This window comes from Bos mutus, chromosome 6, assembly GCF_027580195.1.
Source record: "Bos mutus isolate GX-2022 chromosome 6, NWIPB_WYAK_1.1, whole genome shotgun sequence".
NCBI lineage: Eukaryota > Metazoa > Chordata > Mammalia > Artiodactyla > Bovidae > Bos > Bos mutus.
In genome coordinates this window covers 84233246-84260999 of record NC_091622.1, presented here as the reverse complement: position 1 = coordinate 84260999, position 27754 = coordinate 84233246, and the positions used below count along the sequence as shown (strand labels likewise).

Genomic DNA, 27754 nt, shown 5'->3' with positions numbered 1-27754 from the left:
CTCAGGAAAGATCCAAAAGCAAGGACTCTGGGCAGTTCTGTCAAATGGAATCAGTGCTGGTGAAGACTGTGGAAGTCCTCAGTAGCTAAAATCTCCACAAGTCTATGATGGTGAGACTTACTAGGATTCTCTTGCTGTCCTTTTCCCCATGGGGTGAAATCCCTTTGAAGGAATCTCTGCTGGTTCCAAGTTCCTCTGAACTAGAGGATAGGGTAATGAAGGTAAAATCTTTCCAAGCTTTTCTGCACAGTCATCCTCAGGTTTTGCAATCTGCAGAGCTTCTGAAACTTCTTCACTGTAGTCCAGAACTTTCCCAAAGTAAATTACATTAGTTTGTAAGTGTTCATTTATTGCTTTTGTTGTTTTTGTAAGGGATACAAGTGTCAGAAATTCCTAAGTTTCCATCTTGTTGCTGTATCCTTATCTCTAATCCCATGTCAAGGAGACTGCAGATAGGAGAAATTCTCACTTGCTTTTGTTTTTACTCTAGTCTTCTCTCTTACACAATATAATTGATCTGCATGTGCAAAGTCTTTGCTTTTTGGATGGGTGACAGCATTGAGAAAACAATATTAAACACATTGTGTAAACATGAACTATTCTACACTTTACCATTTCACTTGCTTTCCACAACTGCTGACTGCTCATATAAAGTCACTACTAGAGGCACAGGAGTTATAATTTAACATCCTGATCAATTTCTCCTTGGATATAAACATGAACGATGACAAAAGGATGCAGTCATTTTTGAAAAGTTCTGTGTATGAATATGATGTCTATGAAACAGCTCTCATTTCTAATGCTGCTACAGCTGACTTGCTACTTCAACTCTGGAAATTGCGGAAAGGTGCTGGTGTGGCCAGTGGAATATAGTCATTGGATAAATATAAAGACAATTCTCGATGAACTGGTCTCAAGGGGTCATGAGGTGACTGTTATGACATCTTCAGCTTCCATTTTGATTAATACCAGAAAAGAGTTTGGTATCAAATTTGAGAATTTCCCTGTATCTTTAACTAAAGGTGATTTTGAGTATATCTTCAAGGATTTGCTTGAGAAGTGGACATATATGGAAAAAGATTCATTTTTGTCGTATTTTTCAGCAGTGCAAAGTTTATTTTGGAAATATTCTGATGTGTCCATGAAGATGTGTAAAGAAGTTGTTTCAAACAAGAAACTTATAACAAAACTACAGGAATCAAGGTTTGATGTCCTTCTTGCAGATGCCATTGGACCCTGTGGTGAACTGCTAGCTGAGATACTTAAAGTGCCTTTAGTGTACAGCCTCCGCTTCTCTCCTGGTTTTTCAATTGAAAAATATAGTGGGGGCCTTTCATTTCCACCATCCTATGTACCTGTTATTATGTCAGAATTAAGTGATCAAATGACATTCATGGAGAGGGTAAAAAATATGATATATGTACTTTATTTTGACTTTTGGTTCCAGACATTTAATGAGAAGAAATGGAATCAATTTTACAGTGAAGTACTAGGTAAGTCATGTTTTTAATTGGTAGTGTGAAGTCCTAACTTTCCTAGTGCCTTGGAAAATGAATTTGTATAAAGTCACAAAACTTTGTCTCATAAGTGAAACTACAAAATGAAAATATAAAATTATCTAGTAAATATATAAAAATATTAAACTATAGAATAAGGTATAAACCTGTTGCCCATTACTTGTCCAGACACTCCAGGAAGTCATAAACCACAAATTTGAAGCACTTAGATACTTTCCAAGCAGTTATATATCCATATGACTGAACTTCCTTTTTTAATGTAAAAAAGTCACTAGAAACCTCACAAAATGTCTCAATAAAAGAAGACAGATGGAGTGAAATACACAAATATCTCTAGCACAAGTATCTAGGTAGCATTTAGAATTTGTTTTCTATTTGTATACCTCAGCTTCTGTATTATGTTATGCTGTATTATATAGTGTGACATGATATGATATGATACAATATGATATTATATGCCACTGTTGTTGTTTAGTCATTAAGTTGGGTCCAACTGTTTGCAACCCCATGGACTGCAGCATGCCAGGCTCCTCCATCCATGGGATTCCCCAAGCAAGAATACTTGAGTGGATTGCCATTTCATTCTCCAGGGTATTTTCCCAACCCAGGGGTTGAACCCATGACTATTCCATTGACAGATGGATTCTTTACCACTGAGCCACCAGGGAAGTCATGTACTATACACATACATGTTTATTTGCTTTACCAGAATACAGACACTTTCAAATATCTTTGACTATATCATTCCAAGCTCCTTTCAAAAAATTAGCTAATGTATTCACATGACAATATTATCATTTCATATAACTCTTGTTGTTTTTGCTTTTCATTGTAGGAAGACAGACTACATTATCAGAGACAATGGGAAAAGCTGAAATGTGGCTCATTCGAACCTACTGGGATTTTCAATTTCCTCACCCATTACTACCAAATTTTGAATTTGTTGGAGGCCTTCACTGCAAACCTGCCAAACCCCTGCCTAAGGTTACCTATTCCTGTTTATTTTATTTTGTTTACATTGCATTTTTTATAAGAATAATCCTACATTCTTTATTTATAATGTTCAGTTACAATAAGAGAGATGTGGGATGCTAGATAATGTGACTTGCCAATTAGAAACTCATATATTTATTTCTATAGCAACACAAGTATCTAAATTTCAGTATCAATACAGAACAAAGTGGGATCAGTGGGAGAATTTGAGAATATGGCAGTAAAACTATGACCTTCATTATTCAGCACATAGTAAAGAATGATATTTAGAAGAATTATAAAATAAAAAGAATAATTTTTAAAATGACTAACATATTCTAGAAGCAAGTGTTAATATGCAGAGAAATGGTGTAAATACAGTTTCTGCCACCTGCCACTCTACTGGAAACATAGAATACCAATAAGTAATAAAAATTGTGTGAAAATTGTTATAATAAGGGAAGATGACAATAATAAGGAAACATTCATCATGAATTATAGAAAGTGTCTCTGAAGCACTGATATTAACATTGAGATCTGAAGGATGTTCGGGAATAAGTAGAAGGCATAGGGCAGGTGTGGAGGAAGACTCAAAAGGAAAGCTGATAGTATGGTAATAACAGTACCAAAGAAGTCCAAATTTAGTTTAAATGTGAAGAGACTGAGTAAAGAGACAGATGATAATGTCAGAGAGGTGAGTTAGAGGCAATTCATGGGGTCGCAAAGAGTCGGACACGACTGAATGACTGAACTGAACTGAACTGAACCAAGAAACAACAGACTGGTTCCAGATAGGAAAAGCAGTACGTCAAAGCTCTATATTGTCACCCTGCTTATTTAACTTATATGCAGAGTACATCATGAGAAATGCTGGGCTGGATGAAGCACAAGCTGGAATCAAGATTGCTGGGACAAGTATCAATAACCTCAGATATGCAGATGACACCACCCTTATGGCAGAAAGTGAAGAACTAAAGAGCCTCTTGATGAAAGTCAAAGAGGAGAGTGAAAAAGTTGGCTTAACACTCAACATTCAGAAAATGAAGATCATGGCATCTGGTCCCATCACTTCATGGCAAATAGATGGGAAAACAGTGCAAACAGTGCCTGACTTTATTTTGGGGGAGCTCCAAAATCACTGCAGATGGTGACTGAAGCCATGAAATTAAAAGATGCTTACTTCTTGGAAGAAAAGTTATGACCAACCTAGACAGCATATTGAAAAGCAGAGACATTACTTTGCCAACAAAGGTCTGTCTAGTCAAGGCTATGGTTTTTCCAGTGATCATGTATGGATGTGAGAGTTGGACTATAAAGAAAGCTGAGTGCTGAAGAATTGATGCTTTTGAACTATGGTGTTGGAGAAGACTCTTGAGAGTCCCTTGGACAGCAGGGAGATCCAACCAGTCCATCCTGAAGGAAATCAGTCCTGAATATTCTTTGGAAGGACTGATGTTGAAGCTGAAACTCCAATACTTTGGCCACCTGATGCAGAGAGCTGACTCATTGGAAAAGACCCTGCTGCTGGGAAAGATTGAGGGCAGGAGGAGAAGCAGACGGCAGAGGATGAGATGGTTGGATGGCATCACAGACTCAATGGACATGGATTTGAGTGGACTCCGGGAGTTGCTGATGGACAGGGAGGCCTGGCGTGCTGCAGTCCATGGGGTCACAAAGAGTCGGTCATGACTGAGTTGCTGAACTGAACTGAAGCATCTAGTAGGAGCATTAGGAAGAAAACTAAAAGAGTAAAGAGAAGGAGATAGATGATCACATTACCAAAAAAAAATCACACACAGGATTTAGTCACTGAGTTGCCTTATAAAGGGGCAAGAGTGGAAAGGGACACCATTTAGCAGTTTGTTGTGAATTACGGGCAACAATAATGCAAAACTAGACTATGATATTCATAGAGATATGACCACACTAACTCTTATAATAATAGAATCAACTTCATATTGTTGTGGGTGAAAATATTTGTTAGTATAAAACAAATCCCTCTGGCACTTATTCAGTGAGTCAAAAGAAATATTAACTACTGTAATCAATTTCATTTTGTTGCTATTCCATACTGTCAATAACCCAATGTGTACCAGCCACTTGGATCTAATCTCTAAACTAATGGAAACTGGTTTTCCAATACATCAAGACTATATCAATATAATCTAGGAAAGTCCTAGAAAGTATATATCCCAAGGAGTTGTTTAAAAAGTAAAATTTTTAATTAAAAATAAAAGTAATTAAATAATAATGCATTTAAGAAAATTTAAGTTAAAATATAATTTAAAACATTTAATTTAAAAGTTTTTAATGTTAAGAATTTTTTTAAGGTTTGGCTATCAGATAACTAAGATGAAATGCTAAAATTCTTTTCAAAGGATTGCAGCTCTTCACCAGCGCTCTAGCTAATAGAGACCATTCTTCAACAATATAAATGTATGACTTAACAGTTTTTACAGTTAAATTCAGCACTTCCTAGCTTTAACATCAACATTTAAACCAATCTTCATTTGCAGTCCCAGGGTTTTACAATTTACAGATTAAAAAAGATCACTAAGTTTATTAGGACAACTATTTTGTGTCTACACCTACGCTAAAGAAAAGCTCAGTAAAGATCCCTTTAGGAATGTGCATTTCAACATCATAGCTGTCTAAGAGAATGAGCACTGGAAAAATATAAACTGCATGTAGAAGAACCATAAATTCTGCACAGACCCTAAAGAGCAAATAATTTGCATCTCTTGAATCTGGAAACTTCCCATACTTTAAAATTACAAAGAATTCCTTATGAAGGTAAGCAAGAATCTAATCTGTTTTAAATTTATATGATCTCGTTTAACTTGACTTAAGACATAAATAGGAAGAAAGCAATCTGTAGCTAACTACTTTGTGATCTCTTAAGAGTTCCTTTTGTCTTCCCCTTGCTGGTGAAAAAATTAAATTGATATTATTTTTGAAAATAAAACTCAGTCTCTCTGTGAATTGCCAATAATTTGCAACTTTCATAGTATTCAAAGACTGAGATGAGATTAGTGAAGTTCTGTGCTATCTAATCCTAATTTTTTTTAAAGATTTTCCCATTCAAATTTCAGGAATAGTGTTAGTGTTATAGTAGTAGCAGTGATACTGTTATATAGTGATATATAATATATAGATATATAATATATAGATAATGACAGAGTATAGTAGTGATAGTGTTAGTAGGAGGGGAGGGAAGGAGGAGGGGAATAAGAAAAAGAAAAAGAGAAGAATAGGATAATGATAACTAACTAATAGTAGCTGTTGTTATTAGGTTGAAAACAAGATTTAAATTCAAGTCAATGATTGTGAAGATTTCATTATATAAAGAAACTATTCCATCAAACTCCTAACTTTTCCATTCATTATTAGATTTTCAGAAAATGTCTGTAATTCTTTTTTATAAAGCCCACTTGACCTGATGTATGATCTTTTTATTTTAAATTAATTTAATTTTTAATTGAAGGATAATTGCTTTACAGAATTGTGTTGGTTTCTGCCAAACATCAACATGAATCAGCCGTAGGTTATACGTATGTTCCTTCTTTCTTGTTTAAAGAATTAAAACATTTGGAAAAATGCATCAAGAATTTTTAAAATGCATACAGCTTTTTATTTCATAGTATACATCCATGAGACCATACAGGGAAAAATAAAGATGTACAGAACAATATTTTGGGCAGTAATTCATAAAATGCAACACTAGATGTAATTTAAATATCCAAAATTAAGCAATAATTAAATAAATTATAGTATACACATCATACCATATCAATCATTTTATTAAACAATACTGAATTACACTAAATCAGCTATAGTATGAGGTTTAGTTGGAAAGTATAGATATGATAAGACCACGGTATTCTTGTAGGATAAAAATATAAGTTAAAATTGCAACTTTCAAAATATATGTCACAATGTGTATTTAATTATAGGAATGGAATAAAATTCGAATGAAAACACAAGTTTTAGCATAAAGCTCTAAAAGCCCATCCATGTTGTCAAAAATGGCAGGATTTCCTTCTTTCTCATGGATGAAAAACATTTCATTCTGTGTGTGTGTATGTGTATTTTGAATACACATCTTTTATGTGTATTTTGAATATACATCTTTTATGTGTATTCATTCGTTGACAGATACTTGATTCTTTCCCTTGGCTACTGTGAATAATGGTATGATAAACTTGGGCTTCCCTGGTAGCTCAGCAGCTAAAGAATCCGCCTGCAATACAGAGGACCTCGGATCAATTCCTGGGTTGGGAAAATCTCCTGGAGAAGGGAATTGATACCCATTCTAGTTTTCTGACCTGGAAAATTCCATGAACTGTACAGTCCAGGGGATGGCAAACAATTAGACATGACTGAGCTGACTTTCACAAACATGGGAGCATATATATCTCTTTGATATCCTGTTTTCATCTTTTCAGAATATGCACCAAAAATTGGAATTACCAGATCATATCAGTTCAGTTCAGTCACTCAGTCATGTCTGACTCTTTGCGACCCCATGAATCACAGCACGCCAGGCATCCCTGTCCATCACCAACTCCCAGAGTTCACCCAGACTCAGGTCCATCGAGTAGGTGATGCCATCCAGCCATCTCATCCTCTGTCGTCCCCTTTTCCTCCTACTCCCAATCCCTCCCAGCATCAAAGTCTTTTCCAATGAGTCAACTCTTCGCATGAGGTGGCCAAAGTACTGGAGTTTCAGCTTTAGCATCATTCCTTCCAAAGAAATCCCAGGGCTGATCTCCTTCAGAATGGACTGGTTGGATCTCCTTGCAGTCTAAGGGACCCTCAAGAGTCTTCTCCAACACCATAGTTCAGAAGCATCAATTCTTCAGCATTCAGCTTCCTTCACAGTCCAACTCTCACATCCATACATGACTACTGGAAAAACCATAGCCTTGACTAGACAGACCTTTGTTGGCAAAGTAATGTCTCTGCTTTACAATATGCCGTCTAGGTTGGTCATAACTTTTCTTCCAAGGAGTAAGTGTCTGTTAACTTCATGGCTGTAGTGACCATCTGCAGTGATTTTGGAGCCCCAAAAATAAAGTCTGACACTGTTTCCCCTGTTTCCCCATATATTTCCCATGAAGTGATGGGACCAGATGACATGATCTTCGTTTTCTGAATGTTGAGCTTTAAGCCATCTTTTTCACTCTCCTCTTTCATTTTCATCAAGAGGCTTTTGAGTTCCTCTTCACTTTCTGCCATAAGGGTGGTGTCATCTGTATATCTGAGGTTATTGATATTTGTCCCAGCAATCTTGATTCCAGCTTGTGCTTCTTCCAGTCCAGCGTTTCTCATGATGTACTCTGCATTTAAGTTAAATAAGCAGGGTGACAATGCACAGCCTTGACGTACTCCTATTCCTATTTGGAACCAGTCTGTTGTTCCATGTCCAATTCTAACTGTTGCTTCCTGACCTGCATACAGGTTTCTCAAGAGGCACGTCAGGTGGTCTGGTATTCCCATCTCTTTCAGAATTTTCCGGTTTATTGTGATCCACACAGTCAAAGGCTTTCGCATAGTCAATAAAACAGAAATAGATGTTTTTCTGGAACTTTCTTGCTTTTTCAATGATCCAGCGGATGTTGGCAATTTGATCTCTGGTTTCTCTGCCTTTTCTAAAACCAGCTGGAACATTTGGAAGTTCATGGTTCATGTGTTGCTCAAGCCTGGCTTGGAGAATTTTGAGCATGACTTTACTAGCGTGTGAGATGAGTGCAATTGTGTGGTAGTTCGAGCATTCTTTCACATTGCCTTTCTTTGGGACTGAAATAAAAACTGACCTTTTCCAGTCCTGTGGCCACTGCTGACTTTTCAAAATTTGATGGCATATTGAGTGCAGCACTTTCACAGCATCATCTTTCAGGATTTGAAATAGCTCAACTGGAATTCCATCACCTCCACTAACTTTGTTTGTAGTGATGCTTTCTAAGGCCCACTTGACTTCACATTCCAGGATGTCTGGCTCTACGTGAGTGATCATACCATCATGATTATCTTGGTCGTGAAGATCTTTTTTGTATGGTTCTTCTGTGTATTCTTGCCACCTCTTCTTGATATCTTCTGCTTCTGTTAGGTCCATACCATTTCTGTCCTTTATCAAGCCCATCTTTGCATGAAATGTTCCCTTGGTATCTTTAATTTTCTTGAAGAGATCTCTAGTCTTTCCCATTCTGTTGTTTTCCTCTATTTCTTTGCACTGATCACTAATTTCTTTGCATTGATCACTAAGGAAGGCTTTCTTATCTCTTCTTGCTATTCTTTGGAACTCTGCATTCAGATGCTTATATCTTTCCTTTTCTACTTTGCTTTTCACTTCTCTTCTTTTCACAGCTATTTGTAAGGCCTCCCCAGACAGGCATTTTGCTTTTTTGCATTTCTTTTCCATGGGGATGGTCTTGATCCCTGTCTCCTACAATGTCACGAACCTCCGTCCTTTGTTCATCAAGCACTCTATCAGATCTAGTCCCTTAAATCTATTTCTCACTTCCACTGCATAATCACAAGGGATTTGATTTAGGTCATACCTGAATGGTCTAGTGGTTTTCCCTACTTTCTTCAATTTAAGTCTGAATTTGGTAATAAGGAGTTCATGATCTGAGCCACAGTCAGCTCCCAGTCTTGTTTTCTTGACTGTATAGAGCTTCTCCGTCTTTGGCTGCAAAGAATATAATCAATGTGATTTTGGTGTTGACCATCTGGTGATGTCCATGTGTAGAGTCTTCTTTTGTGTTGTTGGAAGAGGGTGTTTGCTATGACCAGTGTTTTCTCTTGGCAAAACTCTATTAGCCTTTGCCCTGCTTCATTCTGTACTCCAAAGCCAAATTTGCCTGTTACTCCAGGTGTTTCTTGACTTCCTACTTTTGCATCCAGTCCAGATCATATAGTAGACCTATTTTTCATTTTTTTTTACAACCTTTCATTTTGTTTTCCATGGTGTCTTAATAAATTTACATTTATACTGACAATGTACAAGCGTTCACTTTTTTCCACATTCTCACCAACAGTTTTCTCCTCGTGGTGGTAAACTTCTAACAGGTATGAGGTGATAGTTCATTGTAGTTTTGATTTGAATTTCCTTGATAATTAGTGATGTTGAACATCTTTTCATATACCTAATGGCCATTTAGATGTCTTCTTTGGAAAATTGTCTATTTTATTTGTTTCCCCATTATTTAACTAAATTTTTCTTGTGTTTGGGTGAGTCACATATAAATGTAACTCATAGGTATATATATGGTTTCCCTGATGGCTCAGATGGTAAAGAATTTACTTGCAATGCAGGAGATCCTGGTTCGATCCCTGGGTCAGGAAGATCTATATATATATCTATATGTATGTGTATATATCTATATATATTTGTAAATCATACAACATAAAAGAAAAATTTAAAGAATGGAGAAAAAAAGCAACACCTGCTAGAAGTTTATATAATATGGGCTTCCCTGGTGGCTCAGATTGTAAAGAGTCCGCCTATAATGTGGGAGACCTGGGTTCAATCCCTGGGTGGGTAAGATCCCATGCAGGAGGACATGGCAACCCACTACAGTATTCTTGCCTGGAAAATCTCCGTGGACAGAGGAGTATGGCCAGCTACAGTCCATGGGGTCACAAAGAATCAAACACAACTAAGCAACTAAGCACAGCACATGTATATAATATATATTTATACATATTATGTATAAATATATATATATATATATATGATATTAGCCCTTCAATATGTGGTTTGTAAAAATTTTCTTCCATTCTTTATGTATATTTTTATCTGGTCAATTGTTTCTTTTACGGTGGAGAAGCTTAGAAGTTTCATGTAGTTCTACTTGTTGATTTTTTCTTTTGTCATGATTTTGGTGTCATATCCAAAGAAAATACTTTCAAAACCAATGTCAAGGAGCTTTCTCCCTATATTTACTTTTAGGAGTGTTATAGTGTTTGGCCTTATTTTAAGTCTGATTCATTTGGAGTTGATTTTTGTGACAGGTGTAATAAAGGGGTCTCATTTCACTTTTTCACATGTATTTATCCAGTTTCCTCATTGAATGCTCTTACCTCCTCTGTTGAATATTAGTTGACTATACATGCAAGGGTTTTTAAATTTACTTATTTATTTATTTATTTATTGTAATTGGAGACTAATTACTTTACAATATTGTAGTGGGTTTTGCCATACATTGACATGAATCAGCCATGGATGTACATGGGTCCCCCATTCTGAATCCCCCTTCTACCTCCCTCCCCATCCCATCCCTCAGGGTTGTCCCAGTGCACCAGCTTTGAGTGCCCTGTTTCATGCATCAAACTTGGACTGGTGGTCTATCTCACATATGGTAATATACATGAATCAATGCTATTCTCTCAAATCATCCCACCCTCACCTTCTCCCACAAAGTCTAAAAGTCTGTTCTCTTTTGCTGTGTCATCTGTCTCTTTTGCTGTCTTGCACATGGTTACCATATTTCTAAATTCCATATATATGTGATAATATACTGTACTGGTGTTTTTCTTTCTGACTTACTTCACTCTGTATAATAGGCTCCAGTTTCATCCACCTCATTAGAACTGATTCAAATGCATTCTTTTCAATAGCTGAATAATATTCCATTGTGTATATGTACCACAGCTTTCTTATCCATTCACCTGCCGATGGACATCTAGGTTGCTTCCATGTCCTAGCTATAGTAAACAGTGCTGCGATGAACATCGGGGTACATGTGTCTCTTTCAATTCTCGTTTCTTTGGTGTGTATGCCCAGCAGTGGGATTGCTGGGTCGCATGGCAATTCTATTTCCAGTTTTTTAAAGACTCTCTACACTGTTCTCTATAGTGGCTGTACTAATATGCATTCCCACCAACAGTAAGAGGGTTCCCTTTTCTCCACACCCTCTCCAGCATTTATTGTTTGTAAACTTTCTGATAGCAGCCATTCTGACCAGCATGAGATGGTACCTCACTGTGGTTTTGATTTGCATTTCTCTGATAATGAGTTATGTTGAGCATTTTTTCATGTGTTTGTTAGCCAACTGTATGTCTTCTTTGGAGAAATGTCTCTTTAGTTCTTTGTCCCATTTACTGATTGGGTCATTTCCTTTTCTGGAATGCAGCTGTAGGAGCTGCTTGTATATTTTTGAGGTTAATTCTTTGTCAGTTGCTTTATTTGCTATAATTTTCTCCCATTCTGAAGGCTGTCTTTTCACCTTGCTTATAGTTTCCTTTGTTGTGCAAAAGCTTTTAAGTTTAATTAGGTCCCATTTGTTTATTTTTGCTTTTATTTCCATTACTCTGGGAGGTGGGGTCATAGAGGATCCTGCTGTGATTTATGTCAGAGAGTGTTTTGCCTAAGTTTTCCTCTAGGAGTTTTATAGTTTCTAGTCTTATGTTTAGATCTTTAATCCATTTTGAATTTATTTTTGTGTATGGTGTTAGATAATGTTCTAGTTTCATTCTTTTACAAGTGGTTGACCTGTTTCTGAGCACCACTTGTTAAAGAGATTGTCTTTTCTCCATTGTATATTCTTGCCTCCTTTATCAAAGATATGGTGTCCATAGGTATGTGGATTTATCTCTGGGCTTTCTATTTTGTTCCATTGGTCTATATTTCTGTCTTTGTGCCAGTACCATACTGTCTTGATGACTGTAGCTTTGTAGTATAGTTTGAAATCAGGCAGGTTGATTCCTCCAGTTCCATTCTTCTTTCTCAAGATTGCTTTGGCTATTTGGGGCATACAAATTATGAAATTATTTGTTCTATTTCTGTGAAAAATACTCTTGGTAGCTTTAAAGGGACTGCATTAAATCTATAAACTGCTTTGAGATAGTATACTAATTTTCACTATATTGATTCTTCTGATCTATGAACATGGTATATTTCTCCATCTATTTTTGTCATCTTTGACTTCTTTCATCAGTGTTTTTTAGTCTCCTATATATAGGTCTTTTGTTTCTTTAGATAGATTTATTCCTAAGTATTTTATTCTTTTCATTGCAATGGTGAATGGAATTGTTTCCTTAATTTTCTTTCTGTTCTCTCATTGTTAGTGTATAGGAATGCAAGGGATTTCTGCATATTGATTTTATATCCTGCAACTTTACTATATTCATTAATTAGCTCTAGTAATCTTCTGGTGGAGTCTTTAGGGTTTTCTATGTAGAGGATCATGTCATCTGTAAACAGTGAGAGTTTTACTTCTTTTTCAATCTGGATTCATTTCTTTTCCTTCTCTGATTGCTATGGCTAGGACTTCCAAAACTATGTTGAATAGTAGTGGTGAGACTGGGCACCCTTGTCTTGTTCCTTATTTTAGGGGAAATGCTTTAAATTTTTAACCATTGAGGATAATGTTTGCTGTGTGTTTATAATATATGATTTTCATTATGTTGAGGCATGTTCCTTCTATGCCTGCTTTTTGGAGTGTTTTTATCATAAATGAATGTTGAATTTTGTCAAGGTTTTCCCTATAAATGCAGGGTTTTAATTCTGGAACCTGTATTCTGTTCCACTGATCTATTTGTCTTTTTTATCCCTGTGCCATATTATTTTAAAAATCATAGTTTTGTACTATTTGAAATTGTGAGGTATGATGCCTTTGGCTTTGGGTAGTGTCAATATTTTTAAAATATTACCTCTTGAGATCATGAACACAAGATAAATTTCAATTTATTTGTGCTTTATTCTATTTCTTTCTACAAAGTCTTATAGTTATCACTATACGGATCTTTCACCTCATTGGTTAAACTTATTTCTAGTTATTTTCTAGTTTTTGATCCAATTGTGAATGGGATAGGTTTTTTTCAGATGTTTCATTATTATTATTAGAAATCCAACTGACATTTTTTCAACCTCACTGTTAATCATGGAAATGCAAATTAAAATATGTTTCAAACATCACATTTAACAAAATTGCTAAAAGCATATAATATTCAGTGGTATTTAAGTACATTGTGCTTGAAGGCTCAGTCATTTTGGTGCATGAACTTAAAGGCCTTGTGGCATATGGGGTCTTAGTTCCCAGATGAGGGATCAAATCCATGTACATTGCATTGGTGGATGGATTCTTAATCACTGGACCTCCAGGGAAGTCCTTATAATGTGAACTCTAATACACCTAATTTCCTTATGCTAATTTTCTATCCCACAACTTTACTGAAGTTGACAATTAGTTCAGATTTTTGGCTGAATCTCTGGGATTTTCTGTATTAAAATATATGTGTATATATATATATATATGTATATATATATATATGTATATATATATATATATATATTTTGCAAAAGAAATGGTTTTAATTCTTCCTTCCTGACTTGGATGTCTTATTTCTTTGTCTTGCCTAGTTACTCTAGCTAGGACTTCTAATACTATAATATATGTAATGAGTGTGAGAGTGGGCATCCTTGTCTTGTTCCTGATATTAGAGAAAAAGCTTTCAAATTTTCACTATTAAACATGATGCTAACTTTGAGTTTGTTATATATGACTTATGTTGAAATATCTTCCATCCATAGTCACAGTGTTGAGGGTTTTTATCAGGAAATAATGTTGCATCTTGTCAAATATTATTCTATATCAATTAGCATGGACAAATTATTTTAAATTTCATTTTATTAATGGAATATATTACATTAATTGATTTGGGTACATTGAGCCATCCTTTGCATCCCAGGAATAAATCTCATCTGGTCACCGTATGTAATCCTTTCGATGTGTTCTTGAATTTCACTTGCAGATATTTGGATGAGAATTTTTGCATCTATATTCATATCCTTATTGATTTGGTATAAAGGTAATACTGGTCTTGTAGAATGAGTTTCAGAAGTGTTCCTTCTCTTTAATTTTTTGGAAGAGTTTTTGAAGAACTGGCATTAATTTTTTTTTTAATATTTCATCTAATTTGTCAGTGAAGCTATTGAGGTCCTGGGGTTTTCTCCGTTGGGAGGGTTTTGAAACTAAGTGAATATCTTTAGCTATTATGGCTGTCAAGATTTTCTAGTTCTTCCTAATTCAGTCTTGATAGACTATGTGTTTCTAGAAATTTATTCATTCTTCTTGGTAATGTAATTTGTTGGTATATAATTCTACACAATAATTTCTTAAGAGCCTATGTAGTTGTAATAACAGCTGCAATGTCTCCACTTTCATTTCTAATTTTATTTATATGAGTCTTTTTCTTTCTTTTGTTAGTCTAGCTAAAGTTTGGTATTCTTGTTTATTTTTTGAAAAGACAGAGAGAGCCAAATACTATATGATATCCCTTATATGTGGAATCTTGATGCTTGGGGCTGGTGCACTGGGATGACCCAGAAGGATGGTATGGGGAGGCAGGTGGGAGGGGGGTTCAGGATTGGGAACACGTGTACACCTGTGGCAGATTCATGTTGATGTATGGCAAAACCAATACAATATTGTAAAGTAATTAGCCTCTAATTAAAAATAAATAAATTTAAGTTTAAAAAAATTCAAACTTTTAAAAACAGAGAGTAATATTAATACAATGGTTCCAGGATCTGTGGGGTAGGAGAATAGGAGAGATGTCTTTCAAGAGTGCAAACTTGCCTCTCATAGAAAAATAAATCCTGAAGATCTAAGATAGAGAACAGTGAATATAGACAACAATATTAGATTATAATTATCAAATTTGCTAAGAGACTACATCTTAATTAATTATTCCAATCATAGAAATGATAATTATGCAGCATGATAGAGGCACAAAATATCATGAAAATGATTCTATTACAATATATAAATGCATCAAATCAATATATTATACACATTAATATGTTTTATGTAAAATGTAAAAAATCTTTTTTGTCTTTAAAGAGAGCATATGAATTTTAAACTATTTCTTGACAGTGAAAGTGAGTACATCTTTATTTTTATAATTTTTTTGTATTTTTAATACTTTTTCACCATGAACTCATATTATTTTCATAAAGATGTCAAAAAGTGAGAATAAACAGTCCATAGCAGTGATTGATCATTAAATAAAGGAACTTCTCCAATAATATGATAGGGATCCATTTTCCATGGAAAAGATAAGCAGCTTTGGGTAGTAAGAGAATGAGACAAAACAATGAATACAGGTAACTTTAAAAGCTGCTACAGGTCCCTGGAAATACACACAATACCTGAATGGACCATGTTGAATCATAGGAAAGTTCAGTAAACTTAATATTGAAACTGATATCAGGATGACATTATACTTTCAAAGAATGTACTACACAATATAGTCAGCAAGGTTAAAGTTTGAAAAAAATCTTATTCTTTTTGTAAAAAATACTTTTTAAAAGAAGTTTAATGACAATAGTTATACTCAGACAATAAATATTTTATGGTGAAAGAGTTGGGTTATTGTTTTCCAGAAAGAAAAGAATAATGAGTTTGAAACAGAAAAGAGAAATTTAAAAAATGAATGTATGATTTTGACCAAATACCCTGGAAAATTTTGCCTCTACATTTTTTTTTTTATAATAAAGCGCACCGAATGATGTGGAATTATTTTAGTGTATAGAGTAATGATTTTTTACTTGGAAAAGTATGAAGGAAAAAGTGACAAAATAATTAGGAAACAATTCTAAGTAAATACAGCTTCTCCAGGAGCTGTGTTTAGTTTGATGTGGACTACTCAAAAAGTGACCACATCTCTGCTGCAGAAAGCCCTGAGGCACTTCTCGCACTGTGGGAAAGGTGCTCACTGGGAAACTCAGTAAGGTGATGATGATGATGGTCCCTCAAAGCTGTTGCACATAGCAGATCCTACTATGACATCAATTACACAAAATGAGTTCATGGCAAAGGATGTCATATGTAAACAAAACCAGCGATAAGGTTATTCAAATATGTGAGTACACAAGTACACATCTGGGTTATAAAAGATCTCATAGTATGAAACTGTTGGATTATAAATAGTCCTCATCAGACTGTTTCACAAAAACTTCAAACTACAATACCAGACTCCTCACTGTCACTGATAAGTAATATATAGAGAGAGTCAGGAAAATTGTGACAAAGTTTAAGATAAGGAACAAGGATTATAGAGGTATAGAATGACAGACATAAAATGAATCTAATCATAATTTTTTTTCAGTGCTAATAGCCATGGAAATGAAATATGAATGACTATGCTAAAATAATTCTGCCTGGAAAAAGACAATTTAGTAGAACTATAATAAAAAATAAGAGTGAGAAAAATCCTGGAGTGTAGCTTTCTTCCAAGAATTTATGTTAGTAATTAACAACATTATAGATGAAGAGTTTGAGTCTAACAGTAGTCTTAGTCTAAACAGCAATTGTTTAACAGTATCTCCTCATCACTGGTGGCTAAGATGGTAAAAAATCCACCTGCAATGCTGGAGACCTGAGTTCAATCCCTGGGTTGGGAATATCCTTTGGAGGAGGGCATGGCAAACCACTCCAGTATTCTGGCCTGGGGAATCCCCATGGACAGAGGAGCCTGGTGGGCTACAGTCCATAGAATTGCAAAGAGTCAGACACAACTGAAGTGACTAAGCACACCTCATCACTACTGTGTACTGGCTCTATCTCATTTCTCACTTGTACATACACACAAGTGCACAAATACACACAATAGAAATAACTGACCTCATATGACACATCTCCTTCCAAAGGACCTCGAAAATTAGGTCTGGTGAAAAAAAAAAAAAAAACCCATTACTTAAAACATTACGGAGTTTCCTCAAAAAATAAATGACCGAATGATCCAGCAATTCCTCTTCTGGGCATATATCCAAAAAGAATTGAAATGAGGATCCCAATGAGATATTTGCACACCATGCGCATGAAAGCACTATCCACTAGAGCCAAAGGACTGAAGCAACTCGTGTCCATCAGCAGATAAATCCATAAACAAAATGTGGTATTCACAAACAATAAAACATTATTCAGCCACTAAAAGGAAATATGACACATGGCACACCATGGGTGAACTTTAAATGAAATAAGACAGTCCAAAAAGTCAAATACTAAATAATTCAACTTATATGAGGTATCTAGACTAAACAAATTTGTAGAAACATAGAGAGGACTGAAGTTTGCCAGAGGCTGGAGAAAGAGGAAAATGGAGTTTCTTAGTGGGATCAGATTTCCAGTCTTTCAAGATGAAGACTTCTGGAGACTGGTTGCACAACATGAATATACTTAACACTACTGAACCATAAGGGATTCCCTGGTAGCTCATCTGATAAAGAATCTGCCTGCAATGAAGGAGACCTGGGTTCAATCCCTGGGTCAGGAAGATCCCCCTGGAGAATGAAATGGCAACCCACTTCAATATTCTTGCCTGGAGAATTCCATGGACAGAGGAACCTGGTGGGATACAGCCCATGGGGTCACAGTCAGACATGACTGAGTGATTAACACTTGACTAACACTTGACTTGACTTGACTGAATCATTTAGGAGTGATTAAGACGGCAAATTTATCTTACGTGTATTTTACTACACTTTTTATAAAGCCACTACTCTTATAATTCTTTGAAAAATTAGATTTCTCTCTTTAGCTGTTTGTAGGCATCCTTTAAGTAATGTTTGCTATGTTGTTGCTCTTTTGTGACGGAGCTAATTATTTTTTATAGGAAATAGAAGAGTTTGTCCAGAGCTCTGGAGAAAATGGTATCGTGGTGTTTACTTTGGGGTCAATGATCACTAACATGACAGAAGAAAGAGCCAATACAATTGCATCAGCCCTTGCCCAGATTCCACAAAAGGTACATATAGTAATTTAAAAGTGTCAACTATTTAATGGGTCTCTTAAATAACGTAAAAGATCTGATTACAAATATATCCTGCAAGAAAAATAAACTATTATGATAGCTCCAACTTATCTCAAAATAAACATGTAGATTATTAGTAATTTGCCACTAATATTTTCACCATAGAATCAAGACCACCTAAAAATTTCTTAGTTAAATTTGTCAAGGAAAATCTTATTTGTCTGTGGCATCATGTGTGAAATCTGATTGCCAGCCATACTTATTTAACATAACAATTAAGTATGTAAAATGTGTGTGTTCCTGTTCAGGCCAATGCATTAGTAGTTTTTACTTAAAATCTCTGATCCTTATTTCCTTATTGTCATACACAAGACATTTATCTAGATATCTTTAAACCTGTACAAAATTCTAATGCTAAAACTGTGAAATTTAAGTTATGGAATAAGGTATTTACTTTACTCTAACAGGTGTTATGGAGATACAGTGGCAAAAAACCAGACACCTTAAGACCCAATACTCGGCTGTATGACTGGATCCCCCAGAACGACCTTCTTGGTGAGACTTGATAGAACAAGTATTGAAAACAAGAATAACAGCGGAGCAGACTGATAGTACTTCAACACAAAACAAACTTATTGAGTATTTATTATTGAAAAACTCAAAAGAAAAAGTTACTTCCTCATTGTTATTTCCAGCCTTAGGTGAAAAAAAAAAAAAAGAAAATGAAAAAATTCTCATGTCATTATACACAATACATTTTTTAGGGCCCAAATGAAAAACCTTTATTTTAACTGTAATTACTTCTGACAGTGAACTTGTAAATAACTTTGTGGACTGTTGTTCTGTCTCTGAACTCTTTCTTTACACTTGTCTGCTCTATTAGGATATTTTAAATGTTACTAAAACATAATATTCTTTGGCATTGCCTTTCTTTGGGATTGGAATGAAAACTGACCTTTTCCAGTCCTGTGGCCACTGCTGACTTTTCCAAATTTGCTGGCATATTGAGTGCAGCACTTTCACAACATCATCTTTCAGGATTTGAAATAGCTCAACTGGAATTCCATCACCTCCACTAGCTTTCTTCGTAGTGATGCTTTTTAAGGCCCACTTGATTTCACATTCCAGGATGTCTGGTTCTAGGTCAGTGATCACACCATTGTGATTATCTGGGTCATGAAGCTCTTTTTTGTACAGTTCTTCTGTGTATTCTTGCCATCTCTTCTTAATATCTTCTGCTTCTGTTAGGTGCATACCATTTCTGACCTTTATTGAGCCCATCTTTGTATTAAATGCTCCCTTGGTATCTCTAATTTTCTTGAAGAGATCCCTAGTCTTTCCCATTCTGTTGTTTTCCTCATTTCTTTGCATTGATCGCTGAGGATGGCTTTCTTATCTCTCCTGGCTATTCTTTGGAACTTGCATTCAGATGCTTATATCTTTCCTTTTCTCCTTTGCTTTTCACTTCTCTTCTTTTCACAGCTATTTGTAAGGCCACCTCAGACAGCCATTTTGCTATTTTGCTTACTTTTCCATGGGGATGGTCTTGATCCCTGTCTCCTGTACAATGTCACAAACCTTCATCCATAGTTCATCAGGCACTCTATCAGATCTAGTCCCTTAAATCTATTTCTCACTTCCACTGCATAATCACAAGGGATTTGATTTAGGTCATACCTGAATGGTCTAGTGGTTTTCCCTACTTTCTTCAATTTAAGTCTGAATTTGGCAATAAGGAGTTCATGATCTGAGCCACAGTCAGCTCCCACTCTTGTTTTTCCTGACTGTATAGAGCTTCTCCATCTTTGGCTGCAAAGAATATAATCAATCTGATTTCGATGTTGACCATCTGGTGATGTCCATGTGTAGAGTCTTCTCTTGTGTTGTTGGAAGAGGGTGTGTGCTATGACCAGTGCATTCTCTTGGCAGAAATCTATTAGCCTTTGCCCTGCTTCATTCTGTACTCCAAAGCCAAATTTGCCTGTTACTCCAGGTGTTTCTTGACTTGCTACTTTTACATTCCAGTCCCCTATAATGAAAAGGACACCTTTTGGGGTGTTAGTTCTAAAAGGTCTTGTAGGTCTTCATAGAACCGTTCAACTTCAGCTTCTTCAGTGTTACTGGTTGGGGCATAGACTTGGATTACTGTGATATTGAATGGTTTGCCTTGGAAACGAACAGAGACCATTCTGTCATTTTTGAGATTATATCAAAGTACTGCATTTTGGACTCTTTTGTTGACCATGATGGCTACTCCATTTCTTCTAGGGCATTCTTGCCCACAGTAGTAGATATAATGGTCATCTGAGTTAAATTCACCCATTCCAGTCCATTTTAGTTCGCTGATTCCTAGAATGTCGACGTTCACTCTTGCCATCTCCTGTTTAACCACTTCCAATTTGCCTTGATTCATGGACCTGACATTCCAGGTTCCTCTGCAATATTGCTGTTTATAGCATCGGACCTTGCTTCTATCACCAGTCACATCCACAACTGGGTATTGTTTTTGCTTTGGCTCCATCCCTTCATTCTTTCTGGAGTTATTTCTCTACTGATCTCCAGTAGCATATTGGGCACCTACCGACCTGGGGAGTTCCCCTTTCAGTAGCCTATCATTTTGCCTTTTCATACCATTCATGGGGTTCCCAAGGCAAGAATACTGAAGTGGTTTGCCATTCCCTTTTCCAGTGGACCACATTCTGTCAGACCTCTCCACCATGACCCTCCCGTCTTGGGTGGCCCCACACAGAATGGCTTAATTTCATTGAGTTAGACAAGGCTGTTGTCTGTGTGATCAGATTGGCTAGTTTTCTGTGATTATGGTTTCAGTGTGTCTGCCCTCTGAAGCCCTCTCACAACACCTACCATCTCACATGCTAGTAAAGTAATGCTTAAAATTCTCCAAGCCAGGCTTCAGCAATACGTGAACCGTGAACTTCCCGATGTTCAAGCTGGTTTTATAAAAGGCAGAGGAACAAGAGATCAAATTGCCAACATCCACTGGATCATGGAAAAAGCAAGAGAGTTCCATAAAAAAACATCTATTTCTTCTTTATTGACTATACCAAAGCCTTTGACTGTGTGGATCACAATAAACTGTGGAAAATTCTGAAAGAGATGGGAATACCAGACCAACTGACCTGCCTCTTGAGAAACCTATATGCAGGTCAGGAAGCAACAGTTAGAACTGGACATGGAACAACAGACTGGTTCCAAATAGGAAAAGGCATACGTCAAGGCTGTATATTGTCACCCTGCTTATTTAACTTATATGCAGAGTACATCATGAGAAATGCTGGGCTGGAAGAAGCACAAGCTGGAAACAAGATTGCTGGGAGAAATATCAATAACCTCAGATATACAGATGACACCACCCTTATGGCAGAAAGTGAAGAAGGACTAAAAAGCCTCTTGATGAAAGTGAAAGAGGAAAGTGAAAAAGTTGTCTTAAAGCTCAACATGCAAAAAATGAGATCATGGTATCTGGTCCCATCACTTCATGGGAAATAGATGGGGAAACAGTGGAAACAGTGTCAGACTATTTTTTTGGGCTCCGAAATCACTGCAGATGGTGATTGCAGCCATGAAATTAAAAGATGCTTACTCCTTGGAAGGAAAGTTATGACCAACCTAGATAACACATCGAAAAGCAGAGATATTACTTTGTCAACAACAGTCCGTCTAGTCAAGGCTATGGTTTTTCCAGTGGTCATGTATGGATATGAGAGTTGGACTGTGAAGAAAGCTGAACCCCAAAGAATTGATGCTTTTGAACTGTGGTGTTGGAGAAGACTCTTGAGCATCCCTTGGACTGCAAGGAGATCCAACCAGTCCATCCTAAAGGAGATCAGTCCTGGGTGTTCGTTGGAAGGACTGATGCTGAAGCTGAAACTCCAATACTTTGGTCACCTCATGCGAAGAGTTGACTCATTGGAAAAGACTCTGATGTTGGGAGGGATTGGGGGCAGGAGGAGAAGGGAACGACAGAGGATAAGATGGCTGGATGACATCACCAACTCGATGGACGAGTTTGAGTGAACTCCGGGAGTTGGTGATGGACAGGGAGGTCTGGCGTGCTGTGATTCATGGGGTCACAGAGTTGGACACAATTGAGGGACTGAATTGAACTGAAAACATAACAGTTCATCTTTTATTACCAGTAGTTCTCTTATATATAATCTTGTTTTATAGTAGAGTCTTTTTGGTTACCTATTTTAAATATAGCAGTGTGTACCTGTCAATCCAAAACCCCGTCTGGCCCTCCCCACCCCATCCCTGATAAGAATGAATTCGTTCTCTAAATCTGTGAGTCTGTTCCTGTTAAACAAATAACTTAATTTGTATCACAATATTTTTCTTGAAAAATTACACATTTTATGATAAAATACAGATTTTCCTTCCTTGGATTCCAGTACCACTAGTATTACCCTTCCTTTGCACTTGACACCCTTTCTATCAAACTAAATGTCTTCAGAATTTCTTTATAGACTATATTTCTGACATGCCCTCCCTGTTTGTTTGTTTTGATGTGATTGATGTTCATGTGGTTTCTTTTACCCAGAATGTTCTTTCAATTTGTTTACCTGCCAATCTTGAATTTATGAAGTTCAAGTGACAAAGCTCTTCTTTTAAGAAGCCTTCACTTAACCTCTCCAGCAGAATTAGTGGATTCTTGCTAAGAGTTCCGATAGCAATTTAAATGAAGTTTCCTGTGTATAATCATCTATCTAAAATACACTGTTTCTTTCAGTGCCTTCTAGTACTCATTTTATTTCTAAGACTCAATTAATAATTTTACTAAAATTCATTCAATCCTAGGTCATCCAAAAACCAAAGCCTTTTTAACTCATGGTGGAACCAATGGCATTTACGAGGCCATCTACCATGGGATCCCTATGGTGGGCATTCCTTTGTTTGCTGATCAACCTGATAACATCGCTCATATGAAGGCCAAGGGAGCAGCTGTCAGTTTGGACTTGGAAACAATGTCAACAAGAGATTTGCTTAATGCATTGAATGAAGTCATTAATAATCCTTCGTGAGTATATATATATATATATGTATATGTATATGTATATGTATATGTACATGTGTATACATATTACTATATACTATTTCTAGAGGTGTTCTCTTGGGAAGACATGGGAGGCAGGAAGGGGTTGTCACATAAAAACAGAGGAGTAAGACTTGCTCAATGTTTTGAAAACAGTCAACAATAGCCTATTGTGTCACCTTAAGTTTTTTCCATGGTTGTAGGGAAAAGGTTTGTCAAAGGCTCAAGGATGGTGGATAAATTTTGAAAGAACTTATTAGATTGTGAAGAATCCCTCAAAGGTAACAAGGATGAAGAGGAAGAATTGAGAACAAAGCTAAAGTAGGGAACCATGAATGCTATGAGGACTCATCTGCATACTTTCTTTCAGTATGTAAAATCCACAAATGTTTTAAATTCTTCTAAGATGGTTTAATTTTAGTAAATCACAGTGACATAATTCATCTCAAATTCCCATTACATTAGGACTTTCCAGGTAGCTCAGAAAGTAAAGAATCTGCTTGCAATGCAAGGTTTATATGAGACCTGGGTTCAATCCCTGAGTCAGGAAGATCCCCTGAAGAAGTAAATAGCAGCCCACTCCAATATTCCTGCCTGGAGAATTCCATGGACAGAGGAGCCTGGTGGGCTACAGTTGGTGGGGTCACACAGAGTCAGACATGACTGAACAACTAACACTTGCACTTTGCACTTCTGTATAGTCTTTCCCTATTGTATTACAAAAATATTTCTGAATCCCTGCCCTCTTCTCAAAAATACAGTGTTTCCACTGTGCTTTTTTACAGAACAGGCCTTCAATCTTTCCCAGCATCAGGGTCTTTAATGAGTCTGCCCTTCACATCAGGTGATCAAAGTATTGAAGCTTCAACTTCAGCATGAGTCCTTCCAGTGAATATTCAGGGTTGATGTCCTTTAAGATTGGCTGGCTTGATCTCCTTGCAGTCCAAGGGACTCTCAAGAGTCTCCTCAAGCACCACAATTCAAAAACATAAATTTTTTTGGCTTTCAGTCTTCTTTATGGTCCAACTCTCACATTTGTACATGACTACTGGGAAAACCATAGCTTTGACTACACAGACCTTTGTTGGCAAAGTGATATCTCTGCTTTTTAAAATGCTGTCTAAGTTTGTCATAGCTTCTCTTCCAAGGAGCAAACATCTTTTAATTCTGTGGTTGCAGTCACCATCCACAGTGAATTTGGAGCCCAAGGAAATAAAATCTGCTTTTTTAAAGTCACTGCTTTCAATTTCTCCCCTTCTATTTGACTTGAAGTGATGAATCTTAGTTTCTTGAATGCTGAGTTTTAAATCAGCTTTTTCATTCTCCTCTTTTACCCTCATCAAGAGGCTCTTTAGTTCCTCTTCTCTTTCTGCCCTTAGAGTGGTAACCTCATCTGCATATATGAAGTTGTTGATGTTTCTCCTGACAATCTTGATTCCAGCTTGTGATTCATCTACTCTGTTAATTCACGTGATGTTCTCAGCATAGAAGTTAAGAAAGCAGGGTGACAATATACAGCCTTGAGATATCCTTTCTCAATTTTGAAGTAGTCCATTTTTCCATGTCTGGTTCTAACTATTTCTTCTTGACCTGCATACAGGTTTCTTAGGAGATAGGTAAGGTAGTCTGGTACTCCCATCTCTTTAAGAATTTTGCATATTTTCTTGTGATCCACAGTCAAAGGCTTTAGCGTAGTCAATTAAGTAGAACTAGATGTTTTGGTGGAATTCACTTGCTTTCTCCATGATCAAGCAAATGTTGGCAATTTGATCTCTGTTTCCTCTATCTTTTCTAAACCCAGATTGTACATCTTGAAGTTTTGGTTCACATTGCTGAAGTCCAGCTTGAAAGATTTTGGTTATAACCTTGCTAATATATGAAATAAGCACACCTGTATGGTAGCTTGAACATTCTTTGGCATTGCTCTTCTTTGGAATTGGAATGAAAACTGACTTTTTCTGTCCTGTGGCCACTGCTGAGTTTCCAAAATCTGTTGACATATTGAGTGCAGCACTTTAACAGCATCATCTTTTAGGATTTGAAATAGTTCAGCTGAAATTCTATTACCTCCACTAACTTTGTTCATAGTAATGCTTCCTAAGGCCCATTTGATTTCACACTACAGGCTCCCTATAGCCTTTCCCTTATTCAGGGGATCTTCCCAACCCAGGGATCGAATCCAGGTCTCCCACTTTGCAGGCAGATTCTTTACCAGCTGAGCCACATGGGAAGCCCAAGAATACTGGAGTGGGTAGAATACTGGAGTGGGTAGCCTATCCTTTCTCCAGAGGATCTTCTTGACCCAGGAATCGAACCAGGGCAGACTCTTTACCAACTGAGCTATGAAGGAAGCCCAAGAATACCCCTAAGAATAAATGTATTATTCCTCCAGATAATCAGAAAAGATGGTATTCCTAACATTCCATTTGACAATGAAAAAAGCAGGCAATCAGAGTTAAGATTCAAACCAAGGCACTTCACGTCCACACTTCTAAATATTACTCCACTAATATGATGTCAACATTAACTCCTGACCAGCACTGCCTGGACATGTCCCTGAATCTCATCATGGATAGGTCTCCTATTTCTGGATTATAATAGTATTTTAAAATCTATCCACCAGAATCTATTACCAACTCCTTCCTGGATAGCTCGAACTTTGAACACTCAAGTATTTCCTTTCTCTCTTCTGGCCTTTGGGATTTAATTCATTCATTCTTTAAATTACAAATGCTTCTCTTTCCAATTTTCTCTTTTTTCATAGCTTGAAATCCTATGCATTTAATAAATTGTATTACATAAGCTGTGATGTCTAATCAACTCTGAGGGAAATAATCTGTATTTCTTCCACTCTATGAAGCATTCAATTTTACCATCTGTATGAAACTGTTACATACTTATCTTTTCTAGTTCATTCTATAAACTGATGTCTATTTGATTTTTCCTCAGATATAAAAAGAATGTGATGTGGTTATCAAGCATTCAACGTGATCAGCCTATGAAGCCCCTTGACCGAGCAGTCTTCTGGATTGAGTTTGTCATGCGCCACAAAGGAGCTAAGCACCTTCGGCCAGCCGCCCACAATCTCACCTGGTACCAGTACCACTCTCTGGATGTGATTGGGTTCCTGCTAGCATGTGTGGCAACTGCTGCGTTTGTCATCACAAAATGTTACCTATTTTGTTACCGAAAGTTTCTTAAAACAGGAAAGAAGAAGAGGGAGTAGCTGGATGTGAGGCCTGAAGCAAATATGCCCCATAGCTGGAACTCTTCTAGCTAATTCCAACAGGAAGGAGTTAAGGCTCCCATCCTCCTGTGACAAAATGGCTAGTCACAGTTTAGCACCTTAGATCAAAACTAGTTTTTAAGGGATTTTCTATGCTTAAGAGTAGAAATGTGTCATGTTAAATAAAAATAAAACCATATGACTATATATTGAAATTCATATTTTTATTTTATTCATTTTGATTTTAATACAAACGTTATACAAAAAATTATTGAATATAACAATGTTTCACATATTGTGCACAGCAACAAGTTTATTCCTAGTATCCATGTTATTTTGTAGATATCCAGAATATTTTAATTTCATTTTGATGCAGAATTTTATAATTTTATCTTGCTACAGAAACTGTACAATAATCAGAATTGTGTTGATTCACCTTTTTGTTTCATTTGTGAGACCAATAACACTTCTTCTTGCTTTTTAACTGTGCATCCAGCTTCACCATTACTTCTTACCTAAAGCCATGATGTAACATTTGTCTTCATCCAGTTTAACTCATTTCCCAGTGGAATGTTTGTGGAATTAGAAATATAGCCTCTGCTACCTGCTTCCTATTAAAAAAAAAAAAACAACTGAGATATTTGGGAAAATCTTTGATATTTTGACCTAATTATTTTTTCCTCATCACCTTTAAAAATAATCACCTTATCTCTTTCGCATCAATATTCAGCCTTCAATAATGGATGTAGGTCTCAACTTTATATTAAGATAATATAATAAATGGTCTTATTGAATTTTCATTTTCTCAAAATGCACACGAATATATATGTATATAAACCTAGGCACATTATGACTGACATAATAACAATGAGCAGGATACAAAAATTACATAAATTTCATGGAAATTGATAAATCAAATGAAAGCAATCTTAAGACATTCCTGAAAACTGAACATCAGGAAAGCAGTGTACAATGAAAGTGGTCCAGCTGAGGAAAGCATACTTGTCTTATTGGTCAAGAGGATCACTGTCCATGTCATATGGCAAACATTTATCAACCTGAGGCATAATTTATTTCAAAAATAAAATAAAACACTGACACTGGGAGAATTATAAGAAAAATTTACCACTGAATTTTCCATGAAAGCTGCCTAAATAATTGACACATTTTTAAAGAAAAATAGAACTAATATGGTGCCATAGTAGATAGTATTGTTCAATCACACAT

General features: G+C 36.3%; 1 protein-coding gene across 4 annotated transcripts; it reads left to right on the top strand.

Moving 5' to 3' along the window:
* The first annotated feature begins 763 nt into the window (after positions 1-763).
* Positions 764-26527, top strand: LOC102276238 (UDP-glucuronosyltransferase 2B4). Of its 4 annotated transcripts, none has more exons than XM_005908494.3 (6): positions 764-1493; positions 2353-2501; positions 18111-18242; positions 18716-18803; positions 23067-23286; positions 26251-26527. In XM_005908494.3, exons 1-6 carry the CDS (start codon positions 764-766, stop codon positions 26525-26527), a joined length of 1596 nt encoding a protein of 531 aa, XP_005908556.1. The 4 variants fall into 4 exon arrangements, with proteins under 4 accessions (XP_005908556.1, XP_005908557.1, XP_014337947.2 ...); XM_005908495.3 differs by having other exon boundaries at positions 773-1241; XM_014482461.2 differs by having other exon boundaries at positions 773-1497; positions 2357-2501.
* Positions 26528-27754: the final 1227 nt, after the last annotated feature.

Excerpts from the sequence above, each read along its gene's own strand:
- LOC102276238 (XM_005908494.3), top strand. The coding sequence starts at position 764 with ATGAATATGATGTCTATGAAACAGCTCTCATTTCTAATGCTGCTACAG. Across the intron at positions 1,494-2,352 it reads ATTTTACAGTGAAGTACTAG|GAAGACAGACTACATTATCA; the intron begins GTAAGTCATGTT and ends TTTTCATTGTAG. Across the intron at positions 18,243-18,715 it reads TTGCCCAGATTCCACAAAAG|GTGTTATGGAGATACAGTGG; the intron begins GTACATATAGTA and ends TTACTCTAACAG.